This window comes from Mustela lutreola, chromosome 8 (assembly GCF_030435805.1).
Source record: "Mustela lutreola isolate mMusLut2 chromosome 8, mMusLut2.pri, whole genome shotgun sequence".
In the NCBI taxonomy this organism is placed as follows: Eukaryota; Metazoa; Chordata; class Mammalia; order Carnivora; family Mustelidae; genus Mustela; species Mustela lutreola.
Genome location: NC_081297.1, coordinates 98641490 through 98657273, shown reverse-complemented (window position 1 = coordinate 98657273; position 15784 = coordinate 98641490). Strand labels below are relative to the sequence as shown.

At 41.2% G+C, this 15784-nt stretch overlaps 2 protein-coding genes across 13 annotated transcripts in view; one reads left to right on the top strand and one right to left on the bottom strand.

Moving 5' to 3' along the window:
• The window catches only part of KLRG1 (killer cell lectin like receptor G1), a 341170-nt gene that overhangs the window by 76643 nt on the left and 248743 nt on the right, over positions 1–15784 (top strand). The window contains exon 7 of one of the 11 annotated variants that reach the window (XM_059186201.1): positions 4657–4952. The exons of the other annotated variants lie outside the window; for them this stretch is intronic. Within the exon in view, the coding sequence (XP_059042184.1) occupies positions 4657–4713 (57 nt within the window). The 3' untranslated portion in view covers positions 4714–4952. Of the gene's footprint in view, positions 1–4656; positions 4953–15784 lie in introns of those variants that run through there. 11 annotated transcript variants of the gene reach the window in all.
• The window catches only part of LOC131839080 (alpha-2-macroglobulin-like), a 41364-nt gene continuing 30167 nt past the window's right edge, over positions 4588–15784 (bottom strand). For both annotated transcript variants that reach the window (XM_059186180.1, XM_059186182.1), the window contains exons 26-36: positions 15467–15623; positions 14858–14932; positions 14292–14472; positions 11853–12076; positions 9714–9932; positions 9458–9585; positions 8224–8314; positions 6633–6701; positions 5555–5657; positions 5065–5106; positions 4588–4733 (exon numbers count right to left, since the gene is read on the bottom strand). In XM_059186180.1, the coding sequence (XP_059042163.1) occupies positions 4717–4733; positions 5065–5106; positions 5555–5657; positions 6633–6701; positions 8224–8314; positions 9458–9585; positions 9714–9932; positions 11853–12076; positions 14292–14472; positions 14858–14932; positions 15467–15623 (1306 nt within the window). In that variant the 3' untranslated portion in view covers positions 4588–4716. The remainder of the gene's footprint in view (positions 4734–5064; positions 5107–5554; positions 5658–6632; positions 6702–8223; positions 8315–9457; positions 9586–9713; positions 9933–11852; positions 12077–14291; positions 14473–14857; positions 14933–15466; positions 15624–15784) is intronic.

The following is a 15784-nucleotide window of genomic DNA, read 5'->3' as shown; positions in this document are numbered from 1 at the left end:
GTTTAATCTTTTGAGGAATCACTAAGTGTTTTCCTAGTGGCTATGGATTTTACCTTCTTAGGAGCAATATATAAGGGTTAAAATTTCTCTACATTTTGGGCAACGACTGTTATTTTCCTTTTTTTTTTTTTTTAATTACTCATCCTAGTAGGCTTAAAGAGGTATCTCATTGTAGTTTTGATTTACATTTCCTTGATGGCTAATGGTATTGAGTGTCTGTTGTGTATGTATTTGCCATTTTGTATCTTCTTTGGAGAAATCTCTATTCAAGTGCTTTGACATTTTTATTTATTTATTGATAAAGATTTTATGTTTATTCATCTGTCAGAGAGAAAGAGAGAGAGAGAGAGCGTGCACAGGCAGGCAGAGAGGCAGGCAGAGGCACAGGGAGAAGCAGGCTCCCCGCTGACTGAGGAGCCTGATGTGGGACTCGATCCCAGGTGTCCCAACTTTGATGTTTTTAAACTGGGTTCTGTTTTTGTTGTTGATGTATAGTTCTATCTATATTCTGGATGTCATACTCCTATCAGATAAGTGATTTGCAAATCTTGTCCTCCATTGTGTGGGCCGTTCTTCACTCTTTGAAAGTATCCGTTGGGGGAGCCTGCTTCCCCCTTCCTCTCTCTCTGCCTGCCTCTCTGCCTACTTGTGATCTCTGTCAAATAAATACATAAAATCTTAAAAAAAATAAATAAAATGAAAGTGTCTGTTGATGCATGAAGTTTCTAATTTTAACGAAGTTCTGTTTATTATATTTTCTCTTACTATTTGTGTCTTTGGTGTCATATTTCATTAACCATTGCAGGAGCCCCTCAGGCTTAGGCCTGATGCATGCCCTCCTCCTGCCTTGTCCTCTCCCACTGCCTTCTCTGCCAGCACAATGAATATGATGAGGGAGCAGGAAGCTGGCTGAGGACAAAGCAAAAGCTGGCACCTTGCACCCCCTCTCCACCCACTCCCCTCCCCTAATGTGTGTGACATTCCTCAGGTACCCCTGACTGCTATAAGTGAGAAACAAATAGTTAACTTGCAGGGATCACAATCCTGCAAGACAGGAGTCTTCCTTGGTTTACAAATATCCTAAATCTCACTAACAAAGAGGATTGATAGCAGGATTATGACATCCCACCAAAAAGTCTCCCAACTATCTTAATGTTAATGGCTGGCCTAAAGAGGACATTGATCAAGGGCAAGGCCTCAGGTATCTTGGTACCTTGTAGGCCCTCTTTAGCATATGAAAACTCCATTGAAACCTCCCTTTCCCTCACCTTCCCCCAACTGCAGGGTACTTAACCTGCCATCCTTCAACAACCCGGGGCAGCAGCTCTTCCTGCCCACGGGTCCTGTCTCCGTGCTTTAATAAACCACCATTTTGCACCAAAGATGTCTCAAGAATTCTTTCTTTGGTCATCGGCTCTGGACCTCAGCCCACCGAACCTCACCTAGGTTCTGAACTTCATCAAATACAAGGGCATTGACCCAATTACTTGCATTTTCCAGTATATTTTTAAAGCCTCAGATTTCTATTAACTCTGTGCACAGGAAACTGGAGAAAATGATTGGACTTCAAAATGTAATTTTTAAAATGGTAAGCCATTTCACATTTGCTTTTTTGTGGTTAATTACTTTCCAGTGCATTGTTATTATTGTTCAGAAACAACCTTGAGCGTTCCTATTTCTGAATGGATTTCCGTTGGACAGATCATGTTATTACTGGCAGGCTTTAAAACATTGTTTAATTGGGGCGCCTGGATGACTGAGTTAGTTGTGCATCTGCCTTCCGCTCAGCTCCTGGCATCAAGTTCTGCATTGGGCTCCTTACTGGGCGGGAAGCCCACTTCTCCCTCTCCCTCTCCTGCTTGTGTTTGTTATGCCTGAGTTTTCACGTCCAAGACACCGCCAAGGAGCCAACACCGATGTAAACATACAAGGGTTTATTCAGCAAGCTTAAGCTTGGGCCCAAGTATACCCGACACAGCGGAGGAGGGACTTGGACCCCGAACAAGATTACAGTCGGAGTTTTTAAAGGCTGAGTAGGGGTGGACTCGGCAGTGGGTGAGGACAAAGGGGCTGTTGTAAGTCTCTAAGGAATTTTGGAAGCAAGGTCTCCAGGACCTTGCAGGGCTAGCTATTGTTGGGAGAAAGGTTATTACTGAAAATCTTCTCGTGAGACCCTTTAGATGTATATCAGTGGGCCATATGTTGGGGAATGATTCTCGACACTGTCTTGGAGGTTTAGAGATAAAGTTTCATATTTCTCCTATCAAGTGTCCTTGTTAGTGAGATTTGGGTTTAGAAGAAATTTAACTTTATTTCCATTTCCTTCTGCATGAGCTTCCTTCAGTTTTATGGTGGGGAGGGTGACATTAGAGGACATTTGTAAACCAAGGGAGACTCCTGTCTTGCAGGATTGTGATCTCTGCAAGTTCACTATTTGTTTTTCTTTTAGGGCAGCCCCGGGTGGCTGAGGGTGTCACGCATACTACCGAGGGGAGGGGAGTGGGTGGAAAGGGGGTACAAAGTGCCAGCTTTTGTTTTGTCAAGATGGCTGTACTTATGTCAGGGCTAGACTCGAGGTGGGTACAGCCTTGTTTTTCTTTGCCTCGACAGTATTCCCTCTCTCTCTGTGTCTCTGTCAGATAAATAACATCTTCCAGTGGATGTCTTTGCACCCTCACACACACACCTGTGAAGGGTGACAATGATTTCCTTCTTTACGGATGAGAAAACTGAGTTTTGAGAGGAGTTAAGTGTGGGTAAGATTCCATAGGTGCTAAGTAGCAGAGTTGAATTTTGAGTCCATTCCATTTTCCACATCTGTGAAAACATGTGCTTTTCCCCTACCATATGACACTGCAAATAATGTAAAATGTGGAAGGAAGAGGATTCGCAGAAGAGGGAAACCCAGTCCCTGACCACTTTACCATTAGGATAATCATTTCTTCCCTTTGTTTTTGGAAGGATTTTAGCTTGGCCCTGGTTATTGAGTTTGTGCTGAATAAATCTTATGCCTCGTCATCGCCGTGAATTTTTTGTGTGGGGTCTCGGCTGTGCTACTGCAGCTGGGCAAGTGATCTGGGAGTCAAGTGGGGCAGGGGGTGCCTGAATGTGTGGAATTCAGTGATAGCTTTTATCTTTTACTTTTGCCCAGTCCAGGGATAGAGCTAAGAACGCTTGAACTTCAAAGTCCTTGAGAGTTCTTAGCTGATACCATCCAAATTCAGTCAAACTAATTCAAATGAAGACAAGGACTCCTAGGACAACTCCAGAGATCTGTGTGAACTCCTGAGGCTTCTGTCCCTCCACCCATAAATAAATGCTTTCAATACTTACCACAAAGAAAATGTAGAGACTGGGTATTCTGGGGACACTGATCTTCCTTCCTTCCTTTCTTTCTCTCTCTCTCTCTTTCTAAGATTTTATTTATTTGCCAGAGAGAGAGAGAGAGAGAGAGCAAGCGAGTACACACAGGCAGGCAGAGGCATCGAGAGAAGCAGGTTCCCTGCCGATCAAGAAGCCTGATGCGGGACTCATCCCAGGACTCTGAGTCATGACCTGAGCCAAAGGCAGCGGCTTAACCCACTAAGCCACCCAGGCGTCCCTCTTTTTTTTTTTTTTTTTTTTTTAAGATTTTATTTATTTATTTGACAGAGGGAGATCACAAGTAGGCAGAGAAGCAGGCAGAGAGAGAGGAGGAAGCAGGCTTCCCGCCGAGCAGAGCTCGGAGCTCGATCCCAGGACCGTGGGATCATGACCTGAGCTGAAGGCAGAGGCTCTAACCCACTGAGCCATCCAGGCACCCCTCTACAGTGATTTCTGCCTCTGAATTCCTCCTTGAGTTTACAACTATCCTTTGATCCTGGCTTGATGTTCTGGGAAAAAAACAAACAAACAAACAAACAAACTCCAATATAACATACTTATTTGGGCTTTTGAGTCCTATATACCCTTTCTTCTAAGAGAGCTCACTTTCTTTTGAGAGAGAGAGAGTCGGGGGGAGGGGCTGTGGGAGAGGGAGAGAGGGAGAGAGTCCCATGTGGGGCTCGATCCCATGACACTAAGATCATGACCTGAGCCAAAATCAAGAGTCCCGCACTCAACTCTCCGAGCCACTCAGGCGCTTCTAAGAGAGCTGCTTCTAACGTGTCACCCTTTCAGCATTTTCCATCTGTCTTCCTTTATTGAACCTGAGACCCACAGTTAACTGACAAATCACTTGTATCAGTCAATGGCAGATTTGGTTCTGAGGAGATGTAACCCCTGTTCAGGTAAAGTTCCAACTAATGATGATGTCTCTCAATGTAACTTATCCAACAGTATTTCATTATTTCCCTTTAATGTGGAAATTCTTTTCTAGTCCTAAAATGCATGCTGACTTTTTCTTAGGGTATTCCTGTAGCTAAACACCCTTCACACTGTCCTAGGGCATACCCCTAATGAAGGCTGCTCAGACCAACATTGCTGTAATAGTTCTCATTTTCTGAAGTCCCTCAACCCTTGATTGCTGTGAATTTTTAACCCCAGGAATCTACCGGGAATTATATGGAAACGTAATAAATGTTTATTGAATGAATGAGGAAACAGTGATAAAGATCGACCAGAAAAAAAGGTTTATTTCAAATCTTCATAGATCACAAAAATTCTTTTCTTCTACAGAGACCTCAGTCCATGGAACAGGGACCCCAGCAAAGCGGTTTTCCTTGTTGTTGGTGATCTTCAGGCATTTCCTTGATCTGTGATAGTGGAAAGAAGAGAGAATCAAGATGGACTCGGGCTTCCTGAGTAGTGACTCTTCCATCCCTCAAATCTGGGTAGCATACTGTCTAAGGAGGCCTTGTTGGTATAGTGGGAAGTGAGATTTATTACTTAAATGTATCCAACAAGTAATCCTATGAACTATGTGAAGTTTGACTATCTGGCCCTTTCCCAATAAATGCATTTTTCTATAATAAGTTGCACTGTGAGTGATGTCTATGAAAAATAGTTAGCCAGAATTTTATGAAGGGATTTAAGAGACAAGCCAAGGGGTTCTGATTGCATTTGGAAGGAAAGTGTATTACTTACCTTTGCTGCAAGGAGCATCATACTCAGCAATTGCAAACTCATCTGAATGAAAACAAAACCATTAGGTGAAGTGAGAGCGAAAGATTTATGGAATACAGGTCAGTTAAAAATATTTTATTATGGGAAGAATTGTATCAGAAACATCAGCATCATCCATTTCATACATTGCTTGCTGTTTTATATGTTAACTCTTCAAATACAGTATATTTCTTTCCTCAGGGTCATGCTGAAATGTTCTATGATCTCACATTGTTTTGCAGTTGATTTATCTGAAGAAAAGGAAACTAAATATCCTACAGGTGGTCTGTGTTCGTAGTTGATGTATTTGTATGATAGATAGCTTCTATAATATGTATAGAAGACAGAGAAGAGTCAGATTTGATGGGGACAAAATTAAAGAACAGTGTAATAAGTTGCCCCCACACATTTCTCAAATCTAAATTTTTGTGACCAGAAATTTAGTTTCTAAGTCAAAGTTGTTCACACTCACCTGTCTCATAGTAATCATAGACTTTCACTATGGCTGGCTTTAGCTCTATTACTGGGACATCTTGTAGAACTGTGAAGGACATGCTGAGTGTCTGATTTGTCACCTAGAAAGCAAAAGGGAATTATAAGCTTTCTTTTTCTTCTTTGAATGAGTTTAATTAGTCATCTACTTTTGGAGAGAAAAACTTTTTATTGACTAACAGTGTCCTTAAGTGGCACAGAAAGCTCCCAGCGTGAATGAAAATATCCCTAAATTTTGCTTAAATAACCCAAGCAATTCATATACTCTGATCAATACTGGTCCATGGGCTCTTTGTAAAGGGTGAATGATACATGATTTTGTTGGGTGAATGGTGACATTCGTTTTTCCATATCCAGAGATTTGGTATAGTTTTACTTCTCTATCTTGTAGAAATACTGTATTGGCTTAACAAGTCATATAAAAAATCTGTCATTACAGCCCTATTAAAATTTCACAAAACTTGTAAGATATAATGTCCGTAAGTATAAGATGAATAAATTATGTTAGAACACAGAACTAGAAAATGAGATTGGCTTATTGGTTGACTGATCTTATCGTTTTATGGTGTATCCTTGCTGAAATCGTCAGTATTTCCCTCTTTTATACTGTTGATATAATAATTGAGCTGTGAATTATATAACTGATATATCTGAGGTATGATATATGTAATATATAACATCAATTATGTTGATGTTGATGTAATAATAAAAGGAAGAAACCATTGGGTTTCTTTCTTACATTACTTGATATCTTCAAAAATAGGTTATGGACATAAACACATTGTGCAGAGAATTTTTGTTTATGAGGTCCAAGAAGTATTCATATTCCTATATTATAATAGTCAGTTTTTCCCATAGTCTTACATGAATTGCAAATAAAGAAGAGGAGAGTATTTACTGGAATTAATATTAGAATGCTCAAACTTTTGCCATGGAGGTAATGTCTCCAAAATGCCTTCATTCACTTTCCTTAGGATAGGATTAGTGTATCTCCCTTCAAGAGATTATGACCTGTATATTACCTATATTTTTTGCAATTAGATTGGCAGGGCTCTCACCTTATCCAGATAAATCAAAACATGGTTGTTGCTGACTTCTGTTCGGCTCACATGGTTAGATCTTTCAAGCTGAAGAAAATTAATACATCACAAATGTTAATAAACATATGAAGTCTCTGGGAAAACCAGAGAAACGAAGAATTTTTATTACCAAATTAAGCCTTAGGGTAAAGTTTCTTCACGGGATTTTTGTAAGTGAAGATGATGATGTTTTTACATAAAAAAATGAGAGATAATTGGGATGCAGGGTTTGATATTAGTAGGACACATGACCTATGTGGAAAGTTGATGTATCTGAAGAAAAGTGGAACAAGTATCCTAAACTTGGGAATTTTCTGTATTTCGATGTTCGATGTACATTCTGTTCCTTCATGAAGGAGGGTTTTTCTTAAAACTTTTTTTTTTGCTTGCTCTTACAGCAATCTCATTTTTCTTTGAACTTCTGTAATAATTAGAGTTAATATTTATTGGTCATTTTTGTTTATTGGTCATTTTTGTATTTTTTCCACTGGTGCATAAGCTTTATCTTCTTCTTTTTTTAAAAGTTTTATTTATTATTTATTTAAGTAGCCCTCTACACCCAATATGCGGCTCAAGCTCATGACCCTGAGGATCCAGAGTTTCATGCTCTTCTAACTGAGCCAGCCAGGCGCCCCAAGCTTTATCTTAAGTGTCTAAGCTCCATGAAAGCAGGAGCTTGTTGACATTCTTCTTCTAGTAGATGTGGCTCTTGGAAAAGAGCTGTTTGTAACATGAAACAGACAGTCTCTATGGGTGTCATCAAAGCAGTGGACAGGAAGCCTGCTGGAGTTGGCAAGGTCACCACGTCTGCCTGGAAAGCTCAGGAGGCTCAATGAATATTATCCCTAATGCCTGCCACCCCAGTCCTAACTAGCTGTAGAAGAATGATCACAGTACTGTGTGTCTCAATTGGCCATTTAAGTCTAAAAGGAAGACTGGTTAATGATAAAATGATAAAAATGTCCCAGAAAACCTTGGAGGGAAGAGAGAATGTTTTGTGGATCATTCATTTGTGTATATGTGCGTGTGTGTGTGTGAGTTTTAACTTATTAGTTTTAAAAACAAGTACTTTCTAGTGGGAGCAACTTGACTAAAATATCTGTCAGTGGGGTGCCTGGGTGGCTCAGTGGGTTAAAGCCTCTGCTTTCAGCTCAGATCATAATCCCAGGGTCCTGGGATCGAGCCCCATATCAGCCTCTCCGCTCCAGGGGGAGCCTGCCTCCTCCTCTCTCTCTCTGCCTGCTTGCGATCTCTGTCTGTCAAATAAATAAATAAAATCTTAAAAAAAAAAAATCTGTCAGAATTTTGAGACCCCCTAAAACAAAGTTTAATGAGGGAAAAAACCACACACATTAAAAAACCAAAAAACCTGTATGCAAGCATGTTTTATGTTATATTATGTTATATATATATATATATATATATATATGTATGTTATATTATATTTCTGACTTTGGAGAAAGTATTTGTGTTTGATAGAAGTTACTGAAAAGATATTAATATTTTCTTAGTCCAGAGACACCTAAAACATTAAATAAAATAGAGCCTCCTGGACATACGTTAGACCTACCATTTTCACTGTTGGTTTCAGGGGAATGAAGCCGGACACCATCTTCGCGTCAATAATCACCATGTTGGAGGCAGGACGACTCCCGGTGTAACTGAAGATTCAGGGAAGAAAGGAGTTAAGGTTTTCTGTGTTACTAAATATTCTCCTTTTCTATGCCCAGAGTAAGCCCTCACTGCCCTCAAAGGTACATGGGAAGTCTTCCTAAATGTCCTCCCCAAGCGGAAGCATTACAATCTCCAGGGAATGTGTTGAAGCCACAAAGACCAGGCTGTACCGTAGACCTGATGAGTCAGGACTTCACGTGTGTGGACTTGAGGCGGCTCAGTTTGAGAAAGCATGTGATGCAGAGCTGGGTCTGAGACCTCTAATTTCGGCCAGTTATTTGTGACATATACTTTAACTTTTTTTCCTGAATAGTATCCCCACCCAGGTTAGAATATTCTTGTAGACAGATACATTTTTTGTTAGCCCTGGAGCCATCTGAATACTGCTGCATATTTATCTATTTTCCCCCAAATTGTTTATTTTGTATATAATCTGAGATTTATTTATTGCCAGCAGGAATTCTAACTAGAGAGTCACTACTTCCTTCTATTCATGCTTTTCAAGAATTCTCCATATCTGCCCTGGATAGAGCAAGGATGATATCAAATATCAAAAGGTCTACCATTACAGCCTTATTAGAACTGCATAAAACTTACAAAATATAAAGTCCATAAATATAAGACTGAATATGTTAGAACACAGAGCTATAAAATGAGATTGGCTTATTAGTCGACTGATCTTATCATTTTATGGTGCATCCTGCTGAAATGGTCAGTATTTACATTCTATTACAATATTCTATATTACATGTACATGTACATACATGTACACATATACATAGAATATACATTTTATATTCTGTAATAGTATGAAATCCGAGAATGAATCAATGACATTCATATTAAATCAGGAATTCAGGTCAGAGGCAAGGATGAATGTTCTCCTTTTTTAGCTATTATTGAGGGGAATTAACCTTTAAATAATGAGGTTCGACAAGCATAGATCTTCCAGGACATACCATGAATATATACCCCACCACAGAGAAATTCTGTATGAACCCGAGGACACACTGCTTTTTCAATAAACGTAGTGCAGATATTTATGGACATGCTGCTCAGCTTAATGACGAACTCCAGTAAGAGGACTGGTTGTTCTAACCAGAATTAGATGATTCAGGCAGAGGTCTTACCTGACATTCAGGGAGATCTGGAAGCTGGTGTGGGCTTTGGGTCCATCACAACTTTGGGGCAGAGTCTGTACCTCCAAAGCAAATGGGAACTCTGCCTTTTCTGGCAGAATATTGTATCTCAGGGATGTCTGTGGAATATCAAAGACAAAAATCTGTGTTTCTCTCTTGTCCTCCCAATTTCCTCAACTCTTTCTCTGACTTGCCTTCTCCTCTGCCGAGTCAGAGATTAATGGCTAATGTGGACCAAGAGTCTCACCTGGAGGTAGACACAACCTTCTCCTGTCACTGTCATGGTATATTCCTCAGGCACCTTTGGCAGTGAGGTCTGCTGTAGTAACAGGCGGTTGTCGTCGTCCACTTGGAATTTGGTGACAAGTGTTCCCGAATGTTGGATGGTCACCTGTGTGGGCTTCCCAGTCCTGGTGAAGGTGGCTGCTCCGTATCTGGACAAGGCCTGGAGAGCCACCACTGTGTCCTGGAAGACAGGAGTGAGAGAACCTGCGTAGGCTTGGTAACCTTCTGAAGCCCAAAGGCCCACGTCAGCCGCCACAACGGGGGCCTTGATTCACTCTCTCCGGCTCCCCTCACTACTTAAATACTGGAGCTCTAATTTCAAGATTGATTCTAATCCTTAGATCGAACCATAACAGTCACATATCTGCTTTAGGAGTGCATTTTATTTCTCAGAAAATGGATCTTTCTCTATAAATACTTGTGGGATATGGAATGTGGAAAATATACATGAATTGGAATCAGTTATTGGCATTAGTTGTTTGCCTAAGAGGTCGTACTTGGTAACTGTGGTCATACCCGCCACCACTCAGCCAAAATTCAATCTGGCTCTCAGCCCAGATGAAACTCTGCTCTGCAGTGAGGTCAGTGCTCTGAGGAAGCCCAAGGTCCTTTGCAGCCACGATGAGGGTCATGCTTAATTATAATTACTTTTGGCTCTCCCTTTTTTATTGGAAGTCTGGATTCCTCCCATCCCCACATGTCATATTCTCCATTGTCATCAGCACTGAACCTGAACCTGAATGAGTCTTTAAAGAACAGATTTCTATTTTTTCCAGGTTTTAAAAGAAATTATTTTTATTAACATATAAAGTATTATTGGCCCCAGGGGTACAGGTCTGTGAATCATCAAGCTTACACATTTCACAGCACTCACCATTAAATAATAGATTACTAAGAAAGAATGGCTTGTAATAAAAGTATTCAGTTTTTTCCATTCATTTGGAAAATTAAGAGATAAATTACAATGGAAAAAAGATGGGATGCCATTTTGTCACTTTCTCTTTCTCTTTTAGGTTTAGCCTGTAGGGGCTAAATTCTCTGAAGATGAAATGACCTGCTGTGTACATATTGATGAATTTTTCAAATATAAGATTATAGAGTTAGGCTTAGGATGTTGGCCCAGTAAAAAAAATTCTTCATGCTCCTGGTGAACAGATGGTTGTATAGTAAGAGGTGAATAGTAGAAGTATAAAATATATCCACTTTAAAATAAGCCAGTTAAAGGGGACCTACAAATGGAGAGATTTGCAAGGAGAGGTTATTGGGTTTTGAGCAGCATTCCTGGGAACAGTTTGAAAGGTACTTTTGAAAGGCACTCTTAGAACTTCCAGAAGATTCCAGAAGGTAGGTTTTTTGTTTTTGTTTTTGTTTTTTTTTTTTTTTTTGGTTGCTGTTGTTTTTTTAAAAATTCATTCTGCTGTGGCCATTGCATACCAGGTCCCATTTCTTTAGGGAGGTAGAGTTTTTATCGGGAGGAGAAGTCCATGATGGTAACAAGGATGGGGTCCCAGGATTGCAGACATTTTCTTTTTAGCCCTCTTTGAATTTCATTTTTCCTTATTTCTCACTATTCCTGAATATTGTAATATTTACCTCATTCAAGTTATTCTCAACTTTAGTTTTTCTTCTTGAGTGTCTTTATAGCTTGTTCAATTTTTTTTTTTTTAAGATTTTATTTATTTATTTATTTGTCAGAGAGAGAGAGAGAGAGAGAGAGAGCACACACAAGCAGGCAGAGTGGCAGGCAGAGGCGGAGAGAGAAGCAGGCTTCCCACCAGGCAAGGACACTGGGATCATGACCCAAGCCGAAAGCAGCAGCTTAACCAACTGAGCCACCCAGGCGTCCCCAAAACTTTTTTTTAAAAAATATTTTATTTATTTATTTGACAGAGATCACTAACAGGCAGAGCGGCAGGCAGAAAGAGAGGAAGGGAAGCAGGCTCCCTCCTGAGCAGAGAGCCTGATGTGGGACTCGATCCCAGGACCCTGGTATCATGACCTGAGCTGAAGGCAAAGGCTTTAACCTACTGAGCCACTCAGGTGCCCATCCCAAAACTTTTGTTACCTAAAGGTGAAGTGAAAGGTTCTGGGAAACACAGACCTGGGTGGAGGAGAAGCCCCCGTGGGAATTCTGTTGCTTTGTGATCCACTTCACGATGTGCGAGGCAGAAGTCAGCTCCTCTGAGGTCGGGGCAGGCTGGGCTGTGAGGTAAGCCAGGAGCACATAGGATGTCATCTCCACCTCAGCTGAGGGAGCCGGAGGTTTGTAAAAATGCCCCACTGGTTCCCTGGGTTTCTGAGGTCGCTCCCAATGGACAGAACCCTCTGGAAATGAGAAGAAGAGATTTAAGACTACCTATTCTTATTGAAGTGAAGTGAAAATGCCTAAGGCAGAGCTGAAGTGAGGAGTACACTCTTAACCGTATCTAGACGCTTTTCCTTCTGTGTAAATCTGAACTTGGTTTGTTTCAGTTAGTTGAAGGCAGACATGTTGCTGGAGTCAGAAGCCCACAGCCGTCAGTTTCCATAAAGTTGCCGTGGTTGGGTTGTCGGGGAGAAAGAGCAGAGCAAGATCCCTCACCAGCTGTGGGGATTTCCTCTTTTTGATGTTAATCAGACCTTATCTAGGCTTTGTTCATTTTTCTATAAATTTTTCTTTTTTAAATTTTTTAAAAAATTCTTTAAAAAAAGTTATTTATTTGACAGAGAGAGGTCACAGGTAGCCAGAGGCAGGCAGAGAGAGAGGAGGAAGCAGGCTCCCCACTGAGCAGAGAGCCCGATGTGGGGCTCGATCCCAGGACCCTGAGATCATGACCTGAGCCGAAGGCAGAGGTTTAACCCACTGAGACACCCAGGTGCCGCTCTACAAATTTTTCTATAGAAGTTTCTTGTGAGGATCACAGATGTTATGAGATAATAGAGTTCATACTCCTTAGGCCAGAAAAAGTACATAATCCTTAAAATACCAAAGGCTAATGAAGATGGAAAATAATAGGAACTGATTTACGCTGCCTTGGGAAGGAAACTGCTCTTTGGAGAGCAATTTGGGAATATCCAGCAAAGAGGAAGATGTGCTAAGCTTGCTAATCAGCAATTCATTTCTTGGAAGTGTAGCTCAGAGAAACTCACACAGGTACAAGGAGGCATGTTTGTGAGTGTTCATTGCAGCGTGGTTTGTAATAGCCACAAATAAGAAACAAGAAAACGTCCATGAGGGAGAGACTCCTTACTATAAATCATGACCTATGTATATATCGTGAGATATTATGTGGCAGTGAAAACAATGCATTAGAGCCACAGGCACTCATATGGGGCCTCCTCTTCCCCCAAGGTTCAATGTCAAAAACAAAAGGCAGACAAACAGGCAAGAAAACAAGATGCAGAAATACTCAAAAGTGTGATACCTTTATGTAAAGATGAGGAACACATAAAAATTCCAAATATTGTTTAGAAATAGGTATGTAGGAAAAATAAAGAAACCCAGGGAAATTATAAGGACAAATTCAGGATAATGGTTACCTTTTGGGGTGGGATTGGTACACAGGGAATTTTTCCTGCACTGGTCATTTCGTGTTTCTTAAACTGGGAGGAAAGTATAAAGTGGTTTACATATCTGAAATATTCCCAATACAGTTTAAGGATAAGCAATTAATGGCACTGTCAAGGGTGAAAGGTAAAATATGTTTTACTGGATAAAATATTATTTGCGTTTTTACTTTCTATTTCTTTGACCCCTCATATAGACCACCGCACACATAGAAATATCGTGTGAACATTATCAGACTTTTGATATGAGCATAAAATACCATAATTTATTTGTGAGGTGACTTCCTTCACTCTTTTCTTATGTTTAAGAAGGTATGATGCACCAGGAAAGGACTGGGTGTATCTTAAGAATGGCTATTAAAGGGGCACCTGGGTGGCTCAGTGGGTTAAAGCCTCTGCCTTCAGCTCAGGTCATGATCACGCGGTCCTGGGATCAAGCCCCGCATCCGCTCTCTGCTCAGCAGGGGGCCTGCTTCCTCCTCTCTCTCTGCCTGCCTCTCTGCCTACTTGTGATCTCTATCTGTCAAATAGTAAGTAAAAACTTAAAAAAAAAAGAATGACTATTAAAATCACAATAGGTAATCCTGTCACAGCACTTACTTGTACCATATTATTTACTAAGTGCTTTGCTTGTATTCATTCATTTAATATTGACAGAACCCTATGAGGTAAAGACTATTATCCGCATTTTATCATTGCAGGAACTGAAACACAGACATGGTGAGTGAGTTGTCCAAGGCCTCGTAGGAGAAGACGCTTTGGAGCTAGTCTCTAGAGGCTGGGTGTCTCACTACTACACTACACTGCCTCTTATTTTTTGATGTGTGACTTGCTTAAGAGAACCCAGATTTTACAGTGATATAAATAATATAGTAATATAATGATATAGTGAAGCCAGGGGAAAGGGGTCACAGGATGTAGGTGTGGGGGTTCTGCTGTACGGTTCTTGACACAGAGAATGGGGGCAGGGAGAGGACCACAGATGTGCGCTCACCTTCCTTCACGGCTTCCTCATGAAGGGAGCTGAGTACGTCTCTCCTCTTCTCCTGGTTACCTGCCAGGGCGAAAGCGTAGGCCAACAGTGCCTTGGTGTAGACATGCTTTCCATGGGGTCCTTCCTTTGCTGACTTCCAGGCTGACTCCAGGCAGAACAGGGCATTGCGGACAACGGGGTGCTGGGGTGGGGAACAAGGAGGGAACCAAGAAAGCACAGGTCAATTTCCAAATGCATGTGTTCATCTATTCTCATTCTTGTGGATGGAGAGAAAAGTATCTTCATGTTATCATGACATTCATCAGTCAGGAACACAGGCCATATTTTTAGAATTCATTTTGGGTGTGTATATGGCAGCAGTTGGAGGTTCATACGGGAGAAATAGCATCTCTGGGATGGTGTCAATCTTTCTTAGTGGATTGTCCAAATTTTCTGCTGATCTGGGAAGCACCATCCCAGGCATAAAAGGAGAGCGGACACTGGACTTTGAGCAGAGGGCTGGTTCTGACAGCAGGGCAGCGATGTCACTGCATCTAGAACTATGCAGGGGAGGGGGTGGTACCTACAGTGGCAGGGAGAGGAATCTCCAGAAGGGCAATGGTGATGTAGGCAGAGAGGGTCACTTCGTCTTCCACTCCACCCTGTAAGTGAGAGTCAGAGGGAGAGATCAGAGTAATTTAACTTCTGAGCACGCTCTTCACCAGCTCTTTGCCTTCTGCTGTGTCCTGGAATTTATCCCGATTCAGATTCCTCCCCATGGGGCCAGTTACCACAATCAAGCTAAGTCCCATCCCCTCTTTCTTGGTACTATCCAGGTTTCATTTATTTAGTTTTTAGTTAGTTAGTTACCTTTGCTAAAATATTCCTATATTATTACCTTCTCTCATCCTTGTGGACATCATAAATGGACAAATCAAAACTAATTCCAAGGGCGCCTTGGAATTAGTGGCTCAATCTGTTAAGTGTCTGCCTTCGACTCAGGTCATGATCTCAGGGTCCTGGGATGGAGTCTCACATCGGACTCCCTGCTCAGAAGAAAGCCTGTTTCTCCTTCTTCCTATGCTGCTCCCCCTGCTCGTGCTCTCTCGCTCTCTCTCTCCCAAATAAATAAATAAAATCTTATTAGAAAAAACAAAAACAAAAACAAAAACAAAACGAATGTGAGAACACCTCACCTTAATGGCATTGTTGAGCAGAGACCCGGAACTCCTGAAACAACCATTGTCCTTCTGCTTTTGGGAGAGCCAGATGAGGGCTTGGGTGATGTGTAATTTCTCGATAAAGACGTAGTTTTGAGCCTGGGCAAAAGTCTTCATTACAAAGGCGGTGAGCCTGAGCAGGGCAGAGGAGATGATATTTATGTTGTTACAATAGTTTTATAACTGTGGCACAGAAAAAGCTTCCTATGACACTGCTTACATTGATGTGAGTCACCTGACAACTTTTTCTGTGTATTTAGAACTCACATCGCCTTTAGACTGCTTGATTTGTTG